This window comes from Heterodontus francisci, chromosome 30 (genome assembly GCF_036365525.1).
Source record: "Heterodontus francisci isolate sHetFra1 chromosome 30, sHetFra1.hap1, whole genome shotgun sequence".
Taxonomy (NCBI): Eukaryota; Metazoa; Chordata; class Chondrichthyes; order Heterodontiformes; family Heterodontidae; genus Heterodontus; species Heterodontus francisci.
This window is the reverse complement of record NC_090400.1, coordinates 63,674,852-63,696,208: the sequence shown is the minus strand read 5'-3', so window position 1 is coordinate 63,696,208 and position 21,357 is coordinate 63,674,852. Positions and strand designations below refer to the sequence as shown.

At 47.4% G+C, this 21,357-nt stretch overlaps 1 protein-coding gene across 9 annotated transcripts in view; it reads right to left on the bottom strand.

The window, feature by feature from the left end:
* LOC137346878 (uncharacterized) overlaps window positions 1-21,357 on the bottom strand; it is a 398,647-nt gene that overhangs the window by 346,267 nt on the left and 31,023 nt on the right. Inside the window, exon 1 of one of the 9 annotated variants that reach the window (XM_068010842.1) lies at window positions 5,444-5,490. The exons of the other annotated variants lie outside the window; for them this stretch is intronic. Within the exon in view, the coding sequence (XP_067866943.1) occupies window positions 5,444-5,453 (10 nt within the window). The 5' untranslated portion in view covers window positions 5,454-5,490. Of the gene's footprint in view, window positions 1-5,443; window positions 5,491-21,357 lie in introns of those variants that run through there. 9 annotated transcript variants of the gene reach the window in all.

The following is a 21,357-nucleotide window of genomic DNA, read 5'->3' as shown; positions in this document are numbered from 1 at the left end:
GTTGGGTAGGCCAGCCAATACATGGTTCCTACGCCTTTGGAAGGTGGCTGGGGCATTTCTTAATCCGAATAGCATCACCCAGCACTGGAATAAGCCATCTGGGGTGACAAAAGCCAAGATCTCTTTAGCTCAGGGAGTTAAGGGAACCTGCCAGTATCCTTTTAATAAGTCTATTTTTGTTATGTAGGTGGAGTTTCCTACTCTATTGATACAGTCTTCCAGGTGATAAATCGGGTAGGAATCAGTTCTGGTCACAGCATTAACCTTTCTGTAATCAATGCAGAGCCTTGTTGAGCCATCGGGTTTGGGCATGAGCACAACTAGGGAACTCCAGCTGCTCAGACTGGGCTCAATCAGGTTATGCTCCAGCATGTATTGAATTTCCTCCTGAACCTGGGACAGTTTCCCAGGACCTAGGCAATAGGGATTTTGCTTTATGGGAGGAGTCTCTCCTACATCCACATTGTGTAGAGCTAGGGTTGTGCACCTTGGTTTGTCCCTGTAGATCTCTTTAAACGCTATGAGCAGCCTTGTTAGGTTTCCTCTGTTCTGCGTTTAAATAGGACAGTATAATCTCCCTAACATTTTGGTGTTTGCTAACCGGATGGTAGGGGGTTTGATTTGGGAATCCTCCAGGCCTCCTTATAACTTGTCCTCAATGTCCTTTCACCCTCCTCTTTCCTGACTGCCTCTGAGGTGCATTCACGAGGACGAGAGATATGTGGACAGCACGTTTCAGGAGGTGGTCACCCCGCAGCTTAAGACAGCGTAGGCAGAGAGGGACTGGGTGGCTGACAGACAGACAAAAAGGACAAGGCAGGTAGTGCAGGAATCCCCAGAGGGAATCCCACTTTCTAATTGGCATTCAGTTCTGAGTACCGATGAGATAGGGGGTTCCTCTGGAGAGTGCAGCGAGAGTCATGACCAGAGCACCATGGGTGGCTCAGCTGTGCAGGGAGGGAGAAAAAAAGACAGGAGAGCAATAGTGATAGGGGATTCTACAGTTAGGGGAACAAACAGATGTTTCTGTGGTGGCAGACGTGATTCCAGGATGGTATGTTGCCTCCCTGGTGCACTGGAGTGCTGACTTGGGGCTGCATTAGAGTGCTAAAGTGGGCGTTTTGTGCCTGAGGGAGTTCGGTAAGGAGGGAGCGAGGAGCTCCTTTCATTTCCTACCTGTCCTTAAAGAGCGTGAGGGGAGCCGAGAGTTTCCAAAGAGCACAAAATAAAAGCAAAATACTGCGGATGCTGGAAATCTGAAACAAATACAAGAAATGCTGGATTCACTCAGCAGGTCTGGCAGCATCTGTGGAAAGAGAAGCAGAGTTAAAGTTTCGGGTCCGAAACGTTAACTCTGCTTCTCTTTCCACAGATGCTGCCAGACCTGCTGAGTGAATCCAGCATTTCTTGTTTTTGTTCCAAAGAGCACAGTTGACTGGTGAGTAAGTCCTGGTGGGTATTTTTCAAACTGGATTGAATTGTAAGTCATTGTTTTAGCAAGACTTAGTTGATTTATTTTTTTATTATAATAGTCTTCTGAAGTTTTAAATTTAAAGGGTTTAGTCATGGCAGGAGAGCTTAAAGCCATGGTTTGCTCCTCTTGCTACATGTGGGAATCTGGGAACATTTCTAGTCCCCGGAATCAGCATGTGTGCAGGAAGTGTGTCCAGCTGCAGCTCCTGGAAGCTCGGGTTTCAGAGCTGGAATGGCGGCTGGAAACACTGTGGAGCATCCGCGAGTCTGAGAGCATCGCGGATAGCACATTTAGAGAGGTGGTCACACCGCAGCTGAAGGGACTTGAGGAAGGAAGGGAATGGGTGACCACCAGGCAATCCAAGAGAAACAGGCAGGTAGTTCAGGAGTCCCCTGGGGTCCAGCTTGCAAATCGGTATTCCATTTTGAAGGCTGATGAGGCTGGTTCCTCCAGCGAGTGCGGACAGAGCCAAGCTTCTGGCACCACAGCAGCCTGTCTGCACAGGAAGGGGGAAAGAGAGGAAGAGCAATAGTAATAGGGGATTCTATAGTCAGGGGAACAGATAGGCGCGACTGTGGCCGTCAACGTGACTCCAGGATGGTGTGTTGCCTCCCTGGTGCCAGGGTCCGGGATGTCAAAGAACGGCTGCAGGGCATCCTGAAGAGGGAGGGTGATAAGGCAGAGGTCATGGTACATGTTGGTACCAATGACAGGTAGAAAGAGGGATGAGGTCTTGCCACAAGAATTCAGGGAGTTAGGCAGTAGACTAAAAACCAGGACCTCTCGGGTTGTAATCTCTGGATTACTCCCAGTGCCACGTGCTCGCGAGTATAGAAATAGGAGAATAGCACAGATGAATGCGTGGCTTAAGAGTTGGTGCAGGAGGGAGGGTTTTAGATTCCTGGACCACTGGGACCGTTTCTAGGAAGGTGGGACCTGTACAACTGGGACGGTCTATATCTGAACCAGACAGGGACTAACATCCTTGCTGGTGGGTTTGCTAGTGTTGTTGGGAGGAGTTTAAACTAATTTGGCAGGGGGACGGGACGCAGACTCCTAGCAGAATAGGAACACAGCTAAACACAGGAAAGCAAACAAGTCAGAGGGAATACAGCGGAAGTAAGTTTCAAGGGAGTAAGGCTAGGATGGATGGCCTCTACTTTAATGCCAGGATTATTGCAGGTAAAACGGATGAGTTAAGGGCAAGGATTGACACGTGGAATTGTGATATAGTAGCCATCACGGAGACATGGTTGAGGGAGGGGCAGGATTGGCAGCTCAATATCCTGGGATATAGAATCTTCAGGCGAGACAGAGGAGGGGGTAAAAGAGGAGGGGGCATTGCAATATTAGTTAAGGAGTCAGTTACTGCAGCAAAGAGAGATGATAGCTTGGAGGGGGCATCAAATGAAGCTTTATGAGTAGAGTGTAGGAATAAAAAAGGGACAGCCACATTGCTAGGTGTTTATTATAGACCCCCAGATAGCCAGCGGGAAATTGAGGAGCAAATATGTGCGCAATTCACAGAGGTGTGTAAAAAAAATAACAGGGTAATTATATTAGGTGATTTCAACTTTCCCAACATTATTTATTTATTTAGAGATACAGCACTGAAACAGGCCCTTTGAATCTGTGCCGACCATCAACCACCCATTTATACTAATCCTACACTAATCCCATATTCCTACCACATCCCCACCTGTCCCTGTATTCCCCTACCACCTACCTACACGAGGAGCAATTTACAATGGCCAATTTATCTATCAACCTACAAGTTTTTGGCTTTGGGAGGAAACCGGAGCAGCCGGCGAAAACTCACACGGTCACAGGGAGAACTTGCAAACTCCGCACAGGCAGTATCCAGAATTGAACCCAGGTCGCTGGAGCTGTGAGGCTGTGGTGCTAACCACTGTGCCGCCTGTGGGATAGTCATCGTGTTAAAGGCTTAGATGGAGTGGAGTTCTTAAAATGTATACAGGAGAACTGTTTAGCTCAATATGTAGAGGATCCAACAAGGGAGGGTGCAGTGCTGGACCTAATTCGGAGGAATGAAGCCGGTGGTTGATGTGTTGGTGGGGGTGCATTTTGGTGATAGCAACCACAACATGGTACAATTTAAGCTTGTTATGGAGAAAGAAATAGACAAGTTGCAAAAAAAGGTTTTGGATTGGGGGAGAGCGAATTTTACTAAAATAAGGCAGGATCTGGCCAAGGTAGACTGGAAAGAGTTACTTGTCGGGAAATCTACACATGAGCAGTGGGGAGCATTCAAAAAGGAAATGGGGAGGGTATAGGCCCAACATGTTCCCTCTAGGGTAATAGGTAGGAGCAACAAGCCCAGAGAACCATGGATGATCAGAAACATTCAGGGTACGATGAGAAGGAAAAGAGAGGCTTTTAGCAAATACAAGGGGAGCAAATCAATGAAAGCATTAGTGGAGTACAGAAAGTGTAGGATGGAGCTTAAGAAAGCAATTAGGAGAGCAAAGAGGGGATATGAGAAAGCTCTGGCTGGTAAAAGTAGGGAAAATCCCAAGATATTCTATAAGTATGTCAATGGGAAGAGGATGACCAGGGAAAGAGTAGGACCCATGATGGACCAAGGGGGAAGCCAGAGGACATTTGTAGGGTGTTGAACGAAGACTTCACATCTGCCTCCACCCAAGAGAATGAGGATGTAGATACGGAACTCAGAGAGAGAGATTGTGAGGTTCTTGAGCAAATTGTCATAGGGAGTGACAAGGTATTGGAGGTTTTGGCAGGCTTAAAAGTGGACAAATCTCCAGGTCCGGACGATTTGTGTCGCAGGATGCTGTGGGAGGCGAGGGTGGAGATTGCAGGGACACTGACCCTAATTTTTAATTCCTCTCTGGCCACGGGGGCGGTGCCAGTGGACTGGAGAACAGCTAATGTGGTCCCACTATTTAAGAAAGGTTGCAGAGATAAGCCAGGGAACTACAGACCAGTGAGTCTCACGTCAGTGGTAGGGAAACTATTGGTGAAAGTTTTGAAGGAGAGAATCTATCTCCACTTGGAGAGGCAAAATTTGATTAGGAATAGTCAGCATGGCTTTGTCAGATGGAGGTCATGCCTAACAAATTTGATTGCATTTTTTGAGCATGTGACCAGGTGTGTAGATGAGGGTAGTGCAGTTGATGTCGTTTACATGGATTTCAGCAAAGCCTTTGACAAGGTCCCACATGGGAGACTTATCAAGAAAACAAATGCACATGGGATACAGGGTAACTTGATAAGGTGGATTCAAAATTGGCTTAGCTGTAGGAGACAGAGAGCGATGATAAATGGCTGTTTTAGTGACTGGAAGCCAGTGTGCAGTGGCGTACCACAGGGATCTGTGCTGGGTCCCCTATTGTTTGTCATTTATATAAATGACATAGATGACTATGTGGGGGGGTAGGATCAGTAAGTTCGCGGATGACACAAACATTGACCGAGTGGTTAACAGTGAGGTTGAGTTTCTTGGGTTACAGGAAGATATAGATGGGATGGTCAAGCGGCAGATGGAATTTAACCCTGAAAAGTGTGAGGTGATACACTTTGGAAGGAGTAATGTGACACGGAAGTATTCAAAGAATAGCCTTACAGTGGGAAGTTCCGAGCAACAAAGGGACCTTGGCGTGTTTGTCCATAGATCTCTGAAGGCAGAAGGGCAGGTTAATACGGTGGTGAAAAAGGCATATGAGACACTTGCCTTTATCAATCGAGGCATAGATTACAAAAGCAGGGAGGTGCCGAGGCGATTCACCAGGACAGACAATGGGTAAGCACCTGGAAGTGGTTAGTGGTTTGTGAAGCAGCGCCTGGAGTGGCTATAAAGGCCAATTCTCGAGTGACAGACTCTTCCACAGGTGCTGCAGATAAAATTCGTTGTCGGGGCTGTTACACAGTTGGCTCTCCCCTTGCGCTTTTGTCTTTTTTCCTGCCAACTGCTAAGTCTCTTCGACTCACCACACTTCATCCCCGCCTTTATGGCTGCCCGCCAGCTCTGGTGATCACTGGCAACTGACTCCCACGACTTGTGATCAATGTCACAGGACTTCATGTCGCGTTTGCAGACGTCTTTAAAGCGGAGACATGGACGGCCGGTGGGTCTGATACCAGTGACGAGCTCGCTGTACAATGTGTCTTTGGGGATCCTGCCATCTTCCATGCGGCTCACATGGCCAAGCCATCTCAAGCGCCGCTGGCTCAGTAGGGTGCATATGCTGGGGATGTTGGCCGCCTTGAGGACTTCTGTGTTGGAGATACGGTCCTGCCACCTGATGCCAAGGATTCTCTGGAAGCAGCGAAGATGGAATGAATTGAGATGTCGCTCTTGGCTGACATACGTTATCCAGGCCTCGCTGCCGTAGAGCAAGGTACTGAGGACACAGGCTTGATACACTCGGACTTTTGTGTTCTGTGTCAGTGCGCCATTTTCCCACACTCTCTTGGCCAGTCTGGACATAGCAGTGGAAGCCTTTCCCATGCGCTTGTTGATTTCTGCATCGAGAGACAGGTTACTGGTGATTATTGAGCCTAGGTAGGCGAACTCTTGAACCAGAATCACAGAATAATACAGTGCAGAAGAGGCCCTTCGGCCCATCGAGTCTGCACCGATGCATGAAAGCACCTGACCTGTCTACCTCATTCCATTTGCCAGCACTTGGCCCAAAGCCATCCAGGTACTTTTTAAAGGATGTGAGGCAACCTGCCTCTACCACCCTCGCAGGCAGGGCATTCCAGACCGTCAACACCCTCTGGGTAAAAAAGTTCTTCCTCAAATCCCCCTTCAACCTCCCACCCCTCACCTTAAACTTGTGACCCTTCGTAACTGACCCTTCAACTAAGGGGAACAGCTGCTCCCCATCCACCCTGTCCATGCCCCTCATAATCTTTTCCACTGGATCTGGTCACCCCTCAGTCTTCTCTGCTCCAGCAAAAACAACCCAAGCCTATCCAACCTCTCTTCAGAGCTTAAATATTCCATCCCAGGCAACATGCTGGTGAATCGCCTCTGCACCCACTCCAGTGCAATCACATCCTTCCTATAATGTGGCAACCAGAATTGCACACAGTACTCCAGCTGTGGCCTTACCAAAATTCTGTACAACTCCAACATGACCTCCCTGCTTTTGTAATCTATGCCTCGATTGATAAAGGCAAGTGTCCCGTATGCCTTTTCCACCACCCTATTAACCTGCCCTTCTGCCTTCAGAGATCTATGGAAAAACACGCCAAGTTCTCTTTGTTCCTTGGAACTTCCCAGTGTCAGGCCATTCATTGAATACTTCCGTGTCACATTACTCCTTCCAAAGTGTATCACCTCACACTTTTCAGGGTTAAATTCCATCTGCCACTTTTCTGCCCATTTGACCATCCCGTCTATATCTTCCTGTAACCTAAGACACTCCACCTCACTGTTAACCACTCGGCCAATCTTTGTGTCATCCGCGAACTTACTGATCCTACCCCCCACATAGTCATCTATGTCGTTTATATAAATGACAAACAATAGGGGACCCTGCACAGATCCCTGTGGTACGCCACTGGACACTGGCTTCTAGTCACTAAAACAGCCGTCTGTCATCACTCTCTGTCTCCTACAGCTGAGCCAATTTTGAATCCACCTTATCAAGTTACCTTGTATCCCATGTGCATTTGCTTTCTTGATAAGTCTCCCATGTGGGACCTTGTCAAAGGCTTTGCTGAAATCCATGTAAACGACATCAACTGCACTACCCTCATCTACACACCTGGTCACATGCTGAAAAAATTCAATCAAATTTGTTAGGCATGACCTCCATCTGACAAAGCCATGCTGACTATTCCTAATCAAAATTTGCCTCTCCAAGTGGAGATAGATTCTCTCCTTCAGAATTTTCTCCAATAGTTTCCCTACCACTGATGTGATACTCACTGGTCTGTAGTTCCCTGGCTTATCTCTGCAACCTTTCTTCAATAGTGGGATCACATTAGCTGTTCTCCAGTCCTCTGGCACCTCCCCCGTGGCCAGAGAGGAATTAAAAATTAGGGTCAGAGCCCCTGCAATCTCCACCCTCGCCTCGCACAGCATCCTGCGACACAAATCGTCCGGACCTGGAGATTTGTCCACTTTTAAGCCTGCCAAAACCTCCAATACCTTGTCACTCCCTATGACAATTTGCTCATGAACCTCACAATCTCTCTCTCTAATTTCCATATCTACATCCTCATTCTCTTGTGTGAAGACAGATGTGAAGTATTCACATGTCCTATCAATGTCCTCTGGCTCCACACACAAATTTCCCCCTTGGTCCCTAATGGGTCCTACTCTTTCCCTGGTTATCCTCTTCCCATTGATATACTTATAGAATATCTTGGGATTTTCCCTACTTTTACCAACCAGAGCTTTCTCATATCCCCTCTTTGCTCTCCTAATTGCTTTCTTAAGCTCCATCCTACACTTTCTGTACTCCACAAATGCTTCCGTTGATTTGCTCTCCTTGTATTTGCTAAAAGCCTCTCTTTTCGTTGTCATCATACCCTGAATGTTTCTGGTCATCCATGGTTCTCTGGGCTTGTTGCTCCTACCTATTACCCTAGAGGGAACATGTTGGGCCTGTACCCTCCCCATTTCCTTTTTGAATGCCCCCCACTGCTCTTCTGTAGATTTCCAGACAAGTAACTCTTTCCAGTCTACCTTGGCCAGATCCTGCTTATTTTATTAAAATTCGCTCTCTCCCAATCCAAAACCTTTTTTTGCAACTTGTCTATTTCTTTCTCCGTAACAAGCTTAAATTGTACCATGTTGTGGTTGCTATCACCAAAATGCTCCCCCACCAACACATCAACCACCTGTCCGGCTTCATTCCCCAGAATTAGGTCCAGCACTGCACCCTCCCTTGTTGGATCCTCTACATATTGAGCTAAAAAGTTCTCCTGTATACTTTCAGAGCGTGGTCGCTGATATTGACGGATGGAGCATTTCTGACGTCCTGTCCCATGATGTTCATTTTCTTGAGGCTTATGGTTAGGCCAGATTCCTTGCAGGCAGCCGCAATCCTGTCGATGAGTGTCTGCAGACACTCTTCAGTGTGAGATGTTCATGCAGCATCGTCAGCAAAGAGGAGTTCCCTGATGAGGACTTTCCGTACTTTGGTCTTCGCTCTTAGACGGGCAAGGTTGAACATCCTGCCACCTGATTTTGTGTGGAGGAAAATTCCTTCTTCTGAAGACTTGAACGCATGTGAGAGCAGAAGGGAGAAGAAAATCCCAAAAAGTGTAGGTGTGAGAACACAGCCCTGTTTCACGCCACTCAGGATGGGAAAGGGGTCTGATGAGGCGCCGCTATGCTGAATTGTGCCTTTCATGTTGTCATTGAATGAGGTGATGATACTTAGTAGCTTTGGTGGACATCCAATCTTTTCTAGTAGTCTGAAGAGACCACGTCTGCTGACGAGGTCAAAGGCTTTGGTGAGATCAATGAAAGCAACGTAGAGGGGCATCTGTTGTTCACGGTATTTCTCCTGTAGCTGACGAAGGGAGAACAGCATGCCAATGGTGGATCTCCCTGCTTGAAAGCCACACTGTGCCTCAGGGTAGACACGCTCAGCCAGCTTCTGGAGCCTGTTTAAAGCGACTCGAGCGAAGACTTTCCCCACTATGCTGAGCAGGTACAATAAACATAATAAAAGAGGCAGTACTAGAAGGTCTGACATCTTTGAAAGTGGATAAATCATCAGGGCCGGATGGATTGTATCCCAGCCTGTTAAAGGAAGCCAGGGAGCAAATAACAGTCGCTCTGAGGATCATTTTCAAATCCTCACTAGATGCAGGCGAGGTACCAGAGGATTGGAGGTCTGCAAACATTGTACCATGGTTTAACAATGGTCCGAGGGAGAGGCCAAATAATTATAGGTCGGTTAGTCTGATTATTAGTATCAATTCTGAGACATAGGATAAATTGTCACTTCGAAAGGCATGGATTAATCAGGGATAGTCAGCATGGATTTGTTCAGGGAAGGTCGTGCCTTACTCAATTGTTGAGGAAGTAACAAGGAGGATCGATGAGGGTAGTGCAGTGGATGTTGTCTATGTGGATTTTAGTAAGGCATTTGACAAGGTCCTACACGGCAGACTGGTCAGAAAAGTAAAAGTCCATGGTATACAGGTGAATGTAGCAAATTGGATCCAAAATTGGCTCAGTGACAGAGGAAACAAAGGATAATCGTCGACAGATGTGTTTGCAAATGGAAAGCAGTTTCCAGTGGCGTTCCACAGGGCTCAGTGTTGGGTCCTTGCTGTTTGTGGTATATATTAATGGTTTGGACTTAAATGTGGGAGGCATGATTGGGAAATTTGCAGAAGACACAAAAATTGGCCATGTAGTTGATAGTGAAGAGGACAGCTGTAGATTCCAGAATGATATCAATGGTTTGGTTGAGTGGGCGGAAAAGTGGCAAAAGGAATTGAATCTGGAGAAGTGTGAGGGAATGCATTTGGTGAGGGCAAACAAAGCAAGGGAATACACAATAAACGGGAGGATATTGAGAGGGTTGGAGGAAGTGAGAGACCTTGGAGTGCATGTGCACAGGTCCCTGAAGGTGGCAGGACAGGTAGATAAAGTGGTGAAGAAGGCATATGGAATGCTTCCCTTATTGTCCAAGGTATAGAATGGAAAAGCAGGGATGTAATGCTGGAACTGTATAAAATGCTGGTTTGGCCCCAGCTGGAGTACTGCGTACAGTTCTGGTCACCGCATTACAGGAAGAACTAATTGCTCTGGAGGGAGTACAGAGGAGATTTACAAGAATGTTGCCAGGGCTTGAAAATTGCAGCTATGAGGGAAGATTGGATTGGCTAGGGGGAGACTTAATAGAGGTGTACAAAATTATGAGGGGCCTAGATAGAGTAGACAAGAAGAACCTGTTTCCCCTAGTGAAGAGGTCAATTACCAGGGGGCACAGATTTAAGGTGATTGGTAGAAGGATTAGAGGGACATGAGGAAAAACAATTTCAGGGTGGTGGGTGTCTGGAATTTGCTGCCTGGAACAGTAGTGGAGGCAGAAACTGTCAACTCATTTAACAAAGAACAAAAGAACAAAGATAATTACAGCACAGGAACAGGCCCTTCGGCCCTCCAAGCCTGCGCCGATCCAGATCCTCTCTCTAAACATGTCGCCTATTTTAAAAGGCACCTGGACCTGCATCTGAAGTGCTGTAACCTGCAAGACTACGGACCAGGTGTTGGAAGGTGGGATTAGAATGGGCAGCTAGTTTTTTCAGCCGTCGCAGACATGATGGGCTGAATGGCCTCTTTCTGTGTCGTAACTTTTCTATGGTTCTATGGTTGGTAGTAGCACTAACACGGAGGGCTGAATTTTATCAGCTTGCCGCCGTTCTCGGCGGCGAGCTTGAAAAAGTGCGCGGTGCACGCACGCACAAGACGTGCACCGTGGAGCCACCGTGATATTACGCGTGGCAGTTCATTAGCATGGTGTGGACGGAAGGCGTAATGACGTGTAGGGTGCGGGTGCACCATCCCTGGCAACAGCGTCCACTGCCACTGCACAGGCGCAGCGTCATTTTTAAAGATCTTCAAGCCCTTACCGTAATTTTAATTTTTAAAGGTCCCACTGCAATAAACATGGAAATTCAATTTTAATTAGACTTTGAAACTCCACTCCCACCCCTTCACTGAGAGAACAATCCATAAAATGACCTGTGCCCCCCAAAATACACTTTTTGCCATGCTGAACTTTCACGCCCCAACTTCAGCTCCTTTGACCCTCAACCCCTTCTCACCATTCCCACGACCAATTGGAGCAGTTTTCACCCCTCCCCCCCACCCGCCGACCTGAAAATTCCACTCCTCCCCCCTCCCTACCAGTGTCATGCCTCAGATCCCCGAATGGAAATCCTGACACTGGCTGGAATATCGGCGTGGGATGGCCGTTGGGTCAAGGTAAGTTAATTTGCATTTATTTAAATTGATTTCAATATGTAAATGAAGGCCTTGCCACTGAGAAGCAGGGGGGCCACACCAAGGCCTCACTGGCGGTAAAAGGTGGCAGGGCCTTCCCCGCGTCGGGGCTCATGGCAGGCCTCTCCCAGAAAGATTTTCCATGTTTCCCCACCACGATCCCCGACATTGGAAGGCTGGTAAAATTAAGCCCATAGGCCGGAATTCTACCGTTGTCGACGGCTCAAAGTCCGATGAGGTGGAAGCGGGTGAAGAACTCACTCCCACTCCACGCCTCGCTGCCGCTGGTACCACGCGCAGGGCAGCCAATTAGCGGCCCCATGGTGTATTTCTGAATGAAAAGGGCGTGCACGGGCAGAAGGCTGAGTGGCGGTGGGGGCTGGGCGAGAGCCAGAAGAGTTTGCTAAAAGCCATTTAAAAAGGCTCTGAGAGGCTTACCTGAAGCAAGAAGGACGTTGAGAGGAGACACTGCACATCTGCGAGGGAAAAACAAGGGACTGAGGTTGAAAGGACTGTAGAAGGACTGAAAGTGCCACCAAGACAACCCTTTGAGAAAAATCAGAACCCCACCAGAACCTAATTGCAGGAATGGAAGGGAGAGGTAGCCGCATGTAATGGCTGTAAACAAAAATCCCTTTTATTTTTTCTCGGTTAACTGGTGTGTATGTATGTGAGGGCTAGGATAAATACGGGGCTTTAATATTGCAATTTGTATGTTTTACTTGATTCATAGTTAAGAATAACCAATGCAGTCATATTCAGCTGGCCTCAGACAGCGGAAACATCAGAGGAATGTATGATGGCATTAAGAGAGCTCGGGCCAACCATCAAGAAGATCTCCCCCCTCAAATCTAAATCAGGGGACATAATCATTGACCAACGCAAACAAATGGACCGCTGGGTTGAGCACTACCTAGAACTGTACTCCACGGAGAATGTTGTCACTGAGACCGCCCTCAATGCAGCCCAACCTCTACCAGTCATGGATGAGCTGGACATACAGCCAACAAAATCAGAACTCAGTGATGCCATTGATTCTCTAGTCAGCGGAAAAGCCCCTGGGAAGGACAGCATTACCCCTGAAATAATCAAGAGTGCCAAGCCTGCTATACTCTCAGCACTACATGAACTGCTATGCCTGTGCCGGGACGAGGGAGCAGTACCTCAGGACATGCGCGATGCCAATATCATCACCCTCTATAAAAACAAAGGTGACCACGGTGACTGCAACGACTACCGTGGAATCTCCCTGCTCAGCATAGTGGGGAAAGTCTTCGCTCGAGTCGCTCTAAACAGGCTCCAGAAGCTGGCCGAGCGCGTCTACCCTGAGGCACAGTGTGGCTTTCGTGCAGACAGATCGACTGTTGACATGCTGTTCTCCCTTCGTCAGATACAGGAGAAATGCCGCGAACAACAGATGCCCCTCTACATTGCTTTCATTGATCTCACCAAAGCCTTTGACCTCGTCAGCAGACGTGGTCTCTTCAGACTACTAGAAAAGATTGGATGTCCACCAAAGCTACTAAGTATCATCACCTCATTCCATGGCAATATGAAAGGCACAATTCAACATGGCGGCACCTCATCAGACCTCTTTCCTATCCTGAGTGGCGTGAAACAGGGCTGTGTTCTCGCACCCACACTTTTTGGGATTTTCTTCTCCCTGCTGCTTTCACATGCGTTCAAGTTTTCTGAAGAAGGAATTTTCCTCCACACAAGATCAGGGGGCAGGTTATTCAACCTTGCCCATCTAAGAGCGAAGTCCAAAGTATGGAAAGTCCTCATCAGGGAACTCCTCTTTGTTGACGATGCTGCTTTAACATCTCACACTGAAGAGTGCCTGCAGAGTCTCATCGACAGGTTTGCGGCTGCCTGCAATGAATTTGGCCTAACCATCAGCCTCAAAAAAACGAACATCATGGGGCAGGATGTCAGAAATGCTCCATTCATCAATATTGGCGACCACGCTCTGGAAGTGGTTCAAGAGTTCACCTACCTAGGCTCAACTATCACCAGTAACCTGTCTCTAGATGCAGAAATCAACAAGCGCATGGGAAAGGCTTCCACTGCTATGTCCAGACTGGCCAAGAGAGTGTGGGAAAATGGCGCACTGACATGGAACACAAAAGTCCGAGTCTATCAAGCCTGTGTCCTCAGTACCTTGCTCTATGGCAGCGAGGCCTGGACAACGTATGTCAGCCAACAGCGACGTCTCAATTCATTCCATCTTCGCTGTCTCAATTCATTCCATCCTCGCTGCCTCCGGAGAATACTTGGCATCAGGTGGCAGGACCGTATCTCCAACACAGAAGTCCTCGAAGCGGCCAACATCCCCAGCTTATACACACTACTGAGTCAGCGGCACTTGAGATGGCTTGGCCATGTGAGCCGCATGGAAGATGGCAGGATCCCCAAAGACACATTGTACAGCGAGCTCGCCACTGGTATCAGACCCACCGGCCGTCCATGTCTCCGCTTTAAAGACGTCTGCAAACGCGACATGAAGGCCTGTGACATTGATCACAAGTCGTGGGAGTCAGTTGCCAGCGATCGCCAGAGCTGGCGGGCAGCCATAAAGGCGGGGCTAAAGTGCGGCGAGTCGAAGAGACTTAGCAGTTGGCAGGAAAAAAGACAAAAGCGAAAGGGGAGAGCCAACTGTGTAACAGCCCCGACAAACAAATTTTTCTGCAGCACCTGTGGAAGTGCCTGTCATTCTAGAATTGGCCTTTATAGCCACTCCAGGCGCTGCTCCACACACCACTGACCACCTCCAGGCACTTTCCCATTGTCTCTCGAGATAAGGAGGCCAAAGAAGATGTTTTACTTGATTCTTGGTTAAGAATAAACCTGGTTGGTGTGTTTATTATCGGGAAAATAGAGTACATGATTGTATCGGTAAGTGGGAAATTTAAATATATGTTGTGACCTGTGAAGAAGTGGGACTAGAATAAACAGTGCACACCTCCCGCCTCGGTTGTAACAATCAGGAGAACCTTAAGAGCTCAATACTCGGTACTGAGCTAGGGTTAGTTCCCTCACTCGTGGTGCCTTCACTGGGTACTTTGGGTCTTCCCCTATTTGGTTTGAGCTGCCTTAACTCTTTCCTGCCTCTCCTTCTGGAAAGCTCTTTCTTTCCCTCTTTCCTGGAATGCCCTCTCTCTTTTCCCATTCCTGTCTCTCCCTTTCCTGGAATTCTTTCTCCTTCCGTTCCTATCTTCCCCTTTTTTCTCAGAATTCTAGCTCTCGTCTCCACTGCTCCAGCTGTATCTTGGCTAATCCTAGTCTGTCTGTTTCAGAGTCTATGTCTGTCTCCTGATATACAATTTCAATTTCAAAATGGTTTTAGGATTTTGAGTTTCCTAGCTTTTCACTGATATTTATCTCTAGGTATATTCCTTAACTCTTGAACGGATAGGGCCTTTAAACAGTCCCAAGTTATTTCACTCTGTTCTAGGAAGGTATTGGCCTCAAATGTGGACATTTTAGTGTTCTAGCACTGAAAACCACAAGAAAACTTGTATTGCAGTTTTTAAATTATGGCTAGGGATCAAAGTGGTTTCCCGTTTCCAATTTCTCATTAGTCTGTGGGTTCAATCCCAGACGAGCCCCCAAGGGGCTCCCGAGGGGTTGAAGGGCTCCCCTATTTTCCCTTTCCTTGTTTGACCTCAACAGGTTTATTTCTTTTTGAAGAGGATATACTTGCCAATTCAGTGGGTGTTTAACTGTTTATGCGCTGTGATCATAAAACAATCAATCAGACGGGCTTTCTTGAGTTTAACAAAGAAAGAGGTTAGCTTTATTGTACTTAAACCAATCTAAGTAAAATAATAAAATACGGTCTGACTTTCCCACACACACACACTCGAAGTTCACATACACACACACACAGAAATAGTTTACAGAGTGGGGAAGGATAGACTGGTCAAATTAGAGTCTAGAGAAATATAAGGGGTACACAGTCTGTGGAGGCTGGTGACTCGGCTGGCTTCAGGCTGAATTTGGTGGTCGTGAGACTTTCCTTTGGTGGTCCTGAGGCTTCCGATTTGAAGATATGGATGGCTGATTTGGCTATTCTCCTGGAGACAGTGGGCTGATTTCCTTCAAGGAGTCTCTGTCTGCAGCAGGGGCGTCCCTGTGTGGTCAAGGTCAGCAAACAGGGTTCAAAGCTTGCTAGGTGGGTTGGATGGAGAGGAAGGAAGGAGTGCCCCCACTCAGGCTTTCTCTCGTCAGTGTCAAGCTTCTTTATCTCCTTACTGCAGAGAAAACACCAGCTTAAGCACACAAAGGGTGGGCCTGTCACACGACCGTCACCCTGTGATTCAAGCATGGTCATTACTACTAGTGTATTCCCTCTTGCAACTTAAGTAATCCATGCCCAGGAATTCCCTTCTCACAGAAGGGTCCCATTGTTCAAGTGATTAGGTTTGAGTGGTTCGTCTTTACCAGTTGAATAACTTGTCACCTTGCTAATGGTGGTTCACTCAGATTCCCCAGGTCATTGTCCTTGATGGATCTGTGCAGACATGCTATCTCCAGCTCAATGAATTAGAATGTGGAAAGTACAGTCATGCAAATTGCATTGATCAACTTTAGCTGCCAGCATCGAGTCACCTTTTATTTCTTTTAAAAAAAAATTCAATTCAAGTTGTCAGTCAGTGGATTAAAAATCATCATTCGACGTAAAGCATGTTTTCCTAACACCATTTTCTCCTAACAGTTGGGCAGCAACCTCTTACCGAGTATCACACGGTACTATTACCAGCAGTTAACAAGGTGCAAAATTACAGAAGTGACTCAAGCACCTACTTCTCCTCTACTTAGTGCCTGTCTGACACTTTGGCTGTGACAAGAACTTACCATGGGCGGAATCAGGACTATCTTTTCTAGTTTGAAGGTACACCAGCACAGAATGCCTTTTTACTCAGATTTTCAGAATTTTATTCAAAGGCTACTGTCCCAAACACAGACTTCAAATGAAAAGAAAACGTTGTGCTTCCCAGACATCTTGGAAAAACTGATGGTCGTTTAGAGTGGAGCTGTTTTACTGAACAACTGTGAGTTATAGATCTTCTGTTTAGCATCAGTGAACATCCACTAATATTGTTGTAGATGTTATAGCTTTGAGTTCAACTCCAGGCAGGAGTTGGGTGAGTGGGGGCCAAGGCAGGAGGAAAATGTCCTGCCCTAATTGGGAAGCCCAGGCATCATCTAAATTTTTTTAATGATTCATTCGTGGGATGTGGGCGTCGCTGGCTAGGCCAGCATTTATTGCCCATCCCTAATTGCCCTTGAACTGAGTGGCTTGTTAGGCCATTTCAGTGGGTATTTAACAGTTCACCACATTGCTGTAGGTCTGGAGTCACATGTAGATCAGACCAGGTCAGGACGGCAGATTTCCTTCCTTAAAAGGGAATCCTATACAGCTCATCCTCCCATCAACTGTGGGTGTACTCGCACCAAATTTTTTTTTAATTCGTTTATGGGGATGTGGGTGTTGCTAGGCAGGCCAGCATTTATTGCCCACTTCTAACTGCCCATGAGAAGGTGGTGGTGAGATGCTTTCTTGAACCACTGCAGTCCATGTGGGGTAGGTACACCCATAATGCTGTTAGGAAGGGAGTTCCAGGATTTTGACCCAGCAACAGTGAAGAAACGGCAATATAGTTCCAAGTCAGGATGGTGTGCAACTTGGAGGGGAACTTGCAGGTGGTGGCGTTCCCATGCATCTGTTGCTCTTGTCCTTCTAGTTGGTAGCGGTCGCGGGTTTGGAAGGTGCTGTCTAAGGAGCCTTGTTGCATTGCTGCAGTGCATCTTGTATATGGTACACACTGCTGCCACTGTGCATTGGTGGTGGAGGGAGTAAATGTTTGTGGATCGATTGCCAGTCAAGCGGGCTGCTTTGTCCTGGATGGTGTCGAGCTTCTTGAGTGTTGTTGGAGCTGCACCCATCCAGACAAGCGGACAGTATTCCATCACACTGCTGACTTGTGCCTTGTAGATGGTGGACAGGCTTTGGGGAGTCAGGAGGTGAGTTACTCACCGCAGGAGTCGAACATATGAATTAGGAGCAGAAGTAGGCCATTCGGCTCCTCTAGCCTGTACCGCCATTCAATAGGATCATGGCTCATCTGTTTGTGTCTCGAATTGCACACTGCCATCTACCCTTTGATTTCCTTGCCAACAAGAATCTATGTACCTCCGCCTTAAAAATATTCAATGACCCCGCCTCCACCACCTTCTGAGGCAGAGTTCCAAAGTCGCACAACCCTCTGAGAGAAAAAATTTCTCCTCAGCTCTGTCCTAAAAGGATGACCCCTAATTTTAAAACAGTGCCCCCTAATTCTTGACTCCCCAGAAGAGGGAACATCCTTTCCACATCCACCTTGTCAAGACGGTTCAGGATCTTATATACTTCAATCAAGTCTCCCCTCACTCTTCTCCACTCCAGTGTAAACAAGCCCAGTCTGTCTAACTTTTCCTCATAAGACAACCTGCTCATTCCAGGTATCAATCTAGCAAATCTCCTCCAACGCATTCACATCCTTCCTTAATAAGGCAACCAAAACTGCACATGGTATTCGAGATGTGGTCTCACCAATGCCCTGTATAACTGAAGCATAATATCCTTACTTTTATTTTCAAATCCTCTTATAACAAAGGATAGCATTCCATTAGCCTTCTTTATTACTTGCTATACCTGTATACTAACGTTCTGTGACTCATGCACAAGAATACCTAGATCCCTCTTCACCTCAGAGTTCTGCAGACGTTCTCCGTTTAAGTAATACTCTGCTTTTTTATTCTTCCTACCAAAGTGAATAACTTCACATTTTCCCACATTATACTCCATTTGCCAGATTTTTGCCCACTCACTCAACCTATATCGGTCTGCAACCTCCCTATGTACTCTTCGCAACATACATTCCTACCTATCTTTATGTCATCTGCAAATTTAGCTACAAGGCTATCGCTCCCCTCATCTAAGTTGTATAAACTGTAAAAAGTTGAGGCCCCAGCACACCCCTGCAGGAATCCACTCGTCGCATCCTGCCAATCAGAAAAGGACCCATTTATGCATACTCTCTGCTTTCTGCCAGCCAGCTAATCTTCCATCCATGCTAATATGTTACCCATTACACCATGAGCTGCTACTTTGCGCAATAACCTTTTATGTGTCACCTTGTCAAATGCCTTCTGGAAATCCATGGAGAGTATGTCAACGGGATCCCCTTTATCCATGGCACATGTTACTCCTTCAAAGAACTCCAATAAATTGAATAAACATGATCTCCGTTTCACAAAGCCATGCTGACTATTCCCGATTACCTTGAGAGTTTCTAAGTGCCCAGCTATAGCCTCCTTAATGATCGATCCTAACACCTTCCCCACGACAGACGTCAAGCTAACTGGCCAACATTTACCAGTTTTCTGCCTCCCCACTTGAATACAGGGGTTATATTTGTTATTTTCCAGTCTGATGGAACCTTTCCAGAATCTAGCGAATTTTGAAAAATTAACACTCTTTTTCTTTTTTGGCCTCCTTGTCTCGGGAGACAATGGGTAAGCGTCTGGAGGTGGTCAGTGGTTTGTGAAGCAGCGCCTGGAGTGGCTATAAAGGCCAATTCTAGAGTGACAGACTCTTCCACAGGTGCTGCAGATAAATTGGTTGTTGGGGGTGTTACACAGTTGGCTCTCTCCTTGCGCTTCTGTCTTTTTTCCTGCCAACTGCTAAGTCTCTTCGACTCGCCATGCTTTAGCCCCGCCTTTATGGTTGCCCGCCAGCTCTGGCGATCACTGGCAACTGACTCCCACGACTTGTGATCAATGTCACAGGACTTCATGTCGCGTTTGCAGACGTCTTTAAAGCGGAGACATGGACGGCCGGTGGGTCTGGTACCAGTGACGAGCTCGCTGTACAATGTGTCCTTGGGGATCCTGCCATCTTCCATGCGGCTCACATGGCCAAGCCATCTCAGGCGCCGCTGGCTTAGGAGGGTGTATCTGCTGGGGATGTTGGCCGCCTCGTGGACTTCTGTGTTGGAGATACGGTCCTGCCACCTGATGCCAAGGATTCTCCGGAGGCAGCGAAAATGGAATGAATTGAGACGTCGCTCTTGGCTGACGTACGTTGTCCAGGCCTCGCTGCCGTAGAGCAAGGTACTGAGGACACAGGCTTGATACACTTGGACTTTTGTGTTCTGTGTCAGTGCGCCATTTTCCAACACTCTCTTGGTCAGTCTGGACATAGCAGAGGAAGCCTTTCCCATGCACTTGTTTAATTCTGCATCGAGAGACAGGTTATTGGTGATAGTTGAACCTAGGTAGGTGAACTCCTAACCACTTCCAGAGTGTGGTTGCCGATATTGATGGATGGGGCATTTCTGACGTCCTGTCCCATGATGTTTGTTTTCTTGAGGCTGATGGTTAGGTCAGATTCATTACAGGCAACCGCAATCCTGTCGATGAGTCTCTGCAGACACTCTTCAGTGCGAGCTGCTAAAGCAGCATCGTCAGCAAAGAGGAGTTCCCTGATGAGGACTTTCCGTACTTTGGTCTTCGCTCTTAGACGGGCAAGGTTGAACAACCTGCCCCTTGATCTTGTATGGAGGAAAATTCCTTCTTCTGAAGACTTGAAAGCATGTGAGAGCAGCAGGGAGAAGAAGATCCCGAACAATGTAGGTACGAGAACACAGCCCTGTTTCACGCCACTCAGGATTGGAAAGGGGTCTGATAAGGCGCCGCTATGCTGAATTGTGCCTTTCATATTGTCATGCAATGAGGTGATGATACTTAGTAGCTTTGGTGGGCATCCAATCTTTTCTAGTAGTCTGAAGAGACCACGTCTGCTGACGAGGTCAAAGGCCTTGGTGAGATCAATGAAAGCAACGTAGAGGGGCATCTGTTGTTCGCGGCATTTCTCCTGTAGCTGGCGATGGGAGAACAGCATGTCAATGGTGGATCTCTTTGCTCGAAAGCCACACTATGCCTCAGGATAGACACGCTCAGCCAGCTTCTGGAGCCTGTTTAAAGCGACACGAGCGAAGACTTTCCCCACTATGCTGAGCAGGGAGATTCCATGGTAGTTGTTGCAGTCACCGCGGTCACCCTTGTTCTTATAGAGGGTGATGATATTGGCATCGTGCATGTCCTGTGGTACTGCACCCTCGTCCCAGCACAGGCAAAGCAGTTCGTGCAGTGCTGAAAGTATAGCAGGCTTGGCACTCTTGATGATTTCAGGGGTAATGCCGTCCTTCCCAGGGGCTTTTCCGCTGGCTACAGAATCAATGGCATCACTGAGTTCCGATTTTGTTGGCTGTACATCCAGCTCATCCATGACTGGCAGAGACTGGGCTGCATTGTGGGCGGTCTCAGTGACAACATTCTCCCTGGAGTACAGTTCTAGGTAGTGTTCCACCCAGCGGTCCATTTGCTTGCGTTGGTCAGTGATTGTGTCCCCTGATTTAGATTTGAGGGGGGCAATCTTCTTGATGGTTGGCCCAAAAGCTCTCTTAATGTCATCATACATTCCTCTGATATTTCCTGTGTCATAGGCCAGCTGAATATGACTGCATAGGTGTTGCCAGTAGTCATTTGCGCAGCGCCTGGCTGTTCTTTGTGCAGCGCTTCTGGCAGCTTTAAGTGCTACGGATGTTAACACGCTGGGGGCTTTCTTGTAGTTCAGCAGTGCAATGTGCTTAGCGGCTATGACAGGTTCCAGCTCTTCAATGTGAGATTGAAACCAGTCTGCATTCTGCTTTGCACGATTGCCATAAGTGGTCATTGCTGAGTCATAGATGGCGTCTCTGATGTGGGCCCACTTGATCCCTGCATCCCCTGTGGGAGTGTTTTGGAGGGCTTTTTCAAGTGAATTTAGAAAATTACACAACAGCTGTGGATGAGAAATTCTGCTAGTGTTGAT